This window comes from Acanthisitta chloris, unplaced genomic scaffold, assembly GCF_000695815.1.
Source record: "Acanthisitta chloris isolate BGI_N310 unplaced genomic scaffold, ASM69581v1 Scaffold45371, whole genome shotgun sequence".
NCBI lineage: Eukaryota > Metazoa > Chordata > Aves > Passeriformes > Acanthisittidae > Acanthisitta > Acanthisitta chloris.
In genome coordinates this window covers 2,427-7,997 of record NW_008655193.1, presented here as the reverse complement: position 1 = coordinate 7,997, position 5,571 = coordinate 2,427, and the positions used below count along the sequence as shown (strand labels likewise).

The 5,571-nt window shown below is 44.3% G+C and overlaps 1 protein-coding gene across 1 annotated transcript; it reads right to left on the bottom strand.

Annotated features, from left to right (window-relative positions):
- Positions 1–208: 208 nt before the first annotated feature.
- LOC103810869 (glutathione S-transferase theta-1) lies at positions 209–5,308 on the bottom strand (the record flags this gene model as incomplete). Its single annotated transcript, XM_009083792.1, has 4 exons — positions 209–582; positions 1,599–1,775; positions 3,967–4,117; positions 5,221–5,308. Coding segments are annotated over 4 exons (617 nt in total), but the record flags the coding sequence as incomplete, so codon positions are not given.
- Between the last annotated feature and the right edge of the window lie 263 nt (positions 5,309–5,571).

Here is a 5,571-nt window from a genome sequence, read left to right as displayed (position 1 = left end):
GTGCAAATGTCAAAAACTCGTGAAAACAATGATCTTCATCCTATTCAGTTCTCTAATGTTCCCAGTTTACAGGCTGACTCAAACTCTGTCAGGAAGCCAGTTCATGTCTCTGCCATCTCTGAGAAGACTGACACTGAAATAAAATCCAGATGCATAATAAGTGACCTATAGGGCCTCAGCCTTCTGAATAATTTTAACGTTTTAGTCTTAAACCTTGCCCAGCTTTCACCCCCAAAGATACAAGAAAAGGCCTGGCCAGGGGGGAAACACTCTGCAATTTCTGTGTTAGAATTACAGTGCTCTTTCCAGTTACATATAGAACTGGAGGTCAGAGAAGAAGTTAAGAAAAAAAAGGCAGGAAAAATGGTAGGACAGATTAATTCATTTCAACATCTTCATCAACACAGGTGCTAGTTGCTCTTTCAGTTGTGGATCAATTTGAATGTTGCTCAGTTCTTTGATATTGAGGATCATCTCATGGGCTTGGAAGAAAAGCTCTTTCCCCACAGCATCCTCCACCCGCCTGCGCCACTCCATCAGCCTAGGTCTGTCTTCAAAGATGTCACAACCAACTCCAACAGGCTGCAGAAAGGGAGAGAGCAACAGTGAGGCTTTGGGTAGTCACTTCTTCACCAGACAACAGGCACCAAAAGTGTACCTGCAGGTACAGGTAAAGGAAAAAAAAAGACAAGCTCCTAGAGGAGGAGTAGGAAGAAGGAAAATCTCCAGTTAAGTGTACCTATCTGGGGGACATAGAATTCAGGCTGTAATTTAAAAAGCAAGTGAATTCCTGAGTGCTGGAACAGCAGTTATGCACAGCAGAGATGATTACTGTGTACTGTAAGTGATTTTCAGCTGCAGCATTGAAGACACAGTCAGGTGGCAGCTCCAGGGACCACTGCACAGTTTGCACAGTGCTCCATTATACAGCAACACCTCAGCACAAAGCATTAAGCACTTCATTGAATTAATGTCCTAATTGACATAATCTACCCCCTTCTACGTTCTGCCTGTGACACTCACTGGAACACAATGCCGTAGAGATGCAGAACTGCTATTTTTCGGTCCCTTGGACACTGGGGGAAAGAATCACTGCTGCACTGCAGGATCTGCAGGTCTGATGGTCTGGCAGAGAACAACCGGTTTGTAACAGACTTCATTTGATTGCCTCTGTCTGAGATCCAGTCCTGCATCTTCCAGACATGGTACGGCAAGTATCATATTCTTGAATGATAAAAGTATTCCTGTATCGTTTTCTTATTTCATCAGACTTGTCTGCTATTGCTTCACTTATACAAATTACCTCCTTCTCTGGAGATTAAAAATAAGGTCATGATGAAGGATGAAGAGGTATTGTTAGAGAAGACAAACAAAAGAGATGTGTTACAGCCAGCTTTTTTTTGTTGCTTTTCACTGATATTCTGAACTCACTCCCATATTCTCCTCATTGTCTTAGGCCAGTTCTGTCGAGCCAGTTCTGTTGAGATATGCCCTCGATCCTCTTTCTAGTGAAGTGTTACCACATGTTGCACCCTCCCTGCCCAGCAGCATCTGTTTTCCCTTGTGCTGACACTTCCTTACCACATTCCAGAACTCACTTGCATCAGCTCCACAATGGCCACCAGATCTGCCAGGGAGATCTCACTCCCGATGATAAAAGCCTTGTCCTGCAGAAACCTCTCCTCAAATTGCTTGAGGGAAGTGGCCAACCCCTCCATAACCTCCTGCAGCTTCTCAGAGGGCAGTGGCTGCCCTGTGAAGAGGGGAATCAGCACCTGAGGAGAGAAGGGACTTAAGAGTACAGTCATCTTCTCATGGATCTGGTGGTAGTTAAGTTACACCCCCTGAACTACTCATGATCATCAGTGGTCCTGCAGCAAAGCCACAGGAGGGGATGATGGTAGACCTTCATGGACTGCTGCAGCTCCAAGTAGCTCACGGACAGAGAGCACACAAGCAGTCCTGAATGGGACCTGCCATGACAGAGAACTGCAGCAAACTGACACCCATGTGCAGAATGAAATCAAGGATTCATCTCATTTTATTCCTGGTAGTTGTGCCCTTCCACTCCTCCTGTTTGTTGGGTTACAAAATCAAAATGGGCAAAAGCTCCAGGGAAGACAGATCTCTGTCAGAGTCACCTCTTCTATGTTCTCTGTTTCACCAGCCTGCCGAGGGGGGTCAGCAGCTGCCTGCCCTCCCAGCCACCCTGCTGGGAGCTGGGTGCTGGAGGCAGCTGCCTGTCCTGCAGGGCGACAGAGAGGAGGGCATGGTGGTGGCTGTGGCAGGGAGTGTAGGAGGAACTTGAATGCCTCAACACTGGAGAGGCAGGAAATGGCTTTCTCTGTGTGACAGCAGCCAGTGAGGCTGGGAATGGGTCAACACCGTTTTTACACCAGCCTTTCTGTGGTGTCCCAAGCATCATTCTTTAAACCACTGGAAATTTTTCCTGAGCAATCGCGTAACTGCAGCCCTTGTGTCTCCACAGATTTGCTGGCACAAGGGGTAGTTGCTTTTCTGTGATATTTTTACCACTCACAAAGGTGCTTGCACTGCTGGAGCCTGCAGTGTTTCACAACTGTGCTGCCTCCACCTAACACAGCTAAAGAAATATACTCTGTGTAGAGAATTGAAAGTAAAGATACAAATTGCAATCGGTGTGAGTGGACTGAATTTCTACTTTGTGCTAGTATATTCAAGAATGCAAGTTGGGATTGCTTAATCCAAGCCAGGATTTTGGCCAAATACATGTGGTATCTATTTCACCAGAAAATTCACAGCCAGTTGTCTTCCTAAGTGACTCTAATTATGCATGATGGGATCTCTTGGTAAAATCACTTGAAATACCACCTTTTTCCTTTACCTTATCTCAGGGCAGTCTGTCTTCTCCTGTGCCTAGCTAAGGTGCTTCTGTTACGTGGTGTTTCCCTATTTTCAATTATTCTGAGGACCTTTTCTGCATCTGGGTTATCTAATCATCATCAGCAATTGGATTTCTTTCCCTTGGAGCACTGCAGTAACAGCCTGCAGAGACTGGAAGAAACTGCTTCTTGTATGAATATGACTCATATTTGAATTGCTTCTCTGTGCTCTATAGCCAAAAAAATCAAGTGTTAGTAAATCAAGTTAAATGAGTCCTGATATGCTTTGTTAGGCACAAACAAGAGCAAACTTTACACTGGAGGAGTGAAGCTCTTACCCGTTTACTAACAATCCTGATGTCATCTGAAATTCCATACCACAGCTGTACTTGCAGGGCTATATTTGCACCTAGGTCTCTCTAAGGATAGTTACATTAACGGTCTGGTGAGTTGGCTGAAAATTGGTGTCCAGCAAAATCATCTGATACTAAGTGACTTTCTGCCTCAGGGTGATTCTGTTAATTTTGCCAAAATGTAAATTGATCTGACTACACTGAGTAAAGAAAATCTGCCTTTCTCTCTGTGCCTCTCTTCTCTCTGCCCCTGAGCCAATACCAGAGAAGTACCTAAGTGTGCTGGAAGCAAAAGGCTCCTTCTGCATTTCCACCCTGATGAGGCTGCAGGGACTTGTATGAGGAATGCAAGTCTCTGCTTCCAGCAACAAAGTACATGCTCACCAAAGCCAAACTTCTGCCTATGTGCACACTCTGCACAGCTGTGCAGTGAGGGGGAGGCCCTTGGAAGCAATACCCAACCCGTTACATATTTGTTCAGAAATCCAGGCAGCAGAATTCTGTTGGGTTTGAGACCTTCTGTATCAGACCTACTTTAAGGAAGAAATCAAAATGGTCAAAGCTGCTTTTGCCAGATCCTGACACTGATCAATTCAAAACAGCTCCCCCTCCAACAGCTCCTCTCAGCTAGGAATGGCCCAGGTTTGTTGTTTCAGCATGACAAAGTCTCTCTGAATTGGGGCTGTTCAAATGCTGAGTACGCTCCTAGGAAAATATTGCTTTACTCGCATTTTAATATTCAGTCTCCTTACCTTGATCCACATGGTCTTAGGAGCATTAGCCCGGATGTTAGTGTGATGCCAGGAGAGGTACTCATCTACCTGGGCCCGTTTTCGTATGTCTGATGGGTACCAGTGGTCAGGAGTGTTGTACTTTCGACTCAGATACAGCAGAATGGCAGTGCTGCTCACACATCAACAGGAGACAAGAAAGAGGTCAGGCAGTTATGGTGCAGAATGCTTTCACCTAAGCTCCCTTTCCTGCTCTTTCTCAACTTGCTGCTTCCAATAAAAAGCATTCACATCAGGATTTCCAGTGGAGTCCAGAGACCATATAAAGGCACCTAATTTGTGCTGAAATCAGAGATGGTACTTAATCACCTTAGTTCCCCTGAAAACTTTAACCTGCTGGAAAATCACAGCACTGTTCTATGGTGCTGCTGAACAGGACTGGGGTGAACAAACAATAAACCTCCATGATCATCTGTCAGTGACGGTAACTCCTTTTGCTCCTTGACTGTTCTGACCCAGCTCTCTGAGACCTGTGTGTGTTTGTGTGCTAAACCAAACTAGTGGGTTATGCTGCCTTTTCATCAGGTCTGTCTCTAGCCTGCAGCTTCCATTGAAGTCAGTGAAAGTCCCAGCAAGGAAACCCTACAGAATCTTTTTGTGTTTGTCCAGATGTTTATACTTTCACTAACTGGCAGGAGAAGTCAGATGGAAAAATATCTTAGTCATCTGCAACAATACTTAGGCTGTTACTACAAAAAAAGTTGCCACAGAAAACGTGCTGACGAAATGGAAGAAAATGCAGACCACCCTACTATGCTGATACTACTATAGCTCAATTATTTCATAATTATGACACCATTAACTAGTCTCCATGCTAATCTTTTAATGTAAAGCCTAAATTTTATCTCTGTACGTGTTCATTCGGGCTTTATGACTAACTTGGATAAACAGAATTCTTTCCTAGAGTAAAAGGGATTTCTTTTCCTAGAGTGAAAGGGATTTTTATAAGCTTTAAACATCTCCCAGAAATGTTTATAATCCCATTATGAGGTAAGTGCATTCAGGGTGAGATCAAGAAGCTAAGTCAGCTGAGTTGTTTACATTCTGAAAGATAATTTAAACAGAAAATGGAAAGAGATCAAATGAGGTTATACTATTAAAAATAACCAACATGTTCATCTATTCTGTGATCCTTAATCATTCCATGGGAATGACATCTTCTAAATGCAGCACAGATTCCTGGTACCCAGGGAAGTCTAAGGACTGAGTTCTTACCATTCTGCGAGGGTGAAGTCGCCATCCTTCAGGGCTGGTACTTTCTTCAAGAGGCTGACCTTGCCAGCACCTTCACTATTTGATGGTCCTAAAAACATGAAGAGACAAATCTGAGGTTAGAAGTGTATCTTGCCAGTGAATGATAAATGAAATACCTGCAGCCAACTGGAGAGTCAGTGAATGGTGTTTGGTTTTCCTGATACCATCATATTTCACAACTAAAAGGTAATGACATAGAAGAGTCAGTGCAGGAGCTGTCTGCAGAGGGCAGTCGGCTCAGGCTGGGCTCCAGCACGGAGCAGTTCACAGTTCTACACAGCAGTTCTGTTGTTTGACTCAGGTACCAGCATA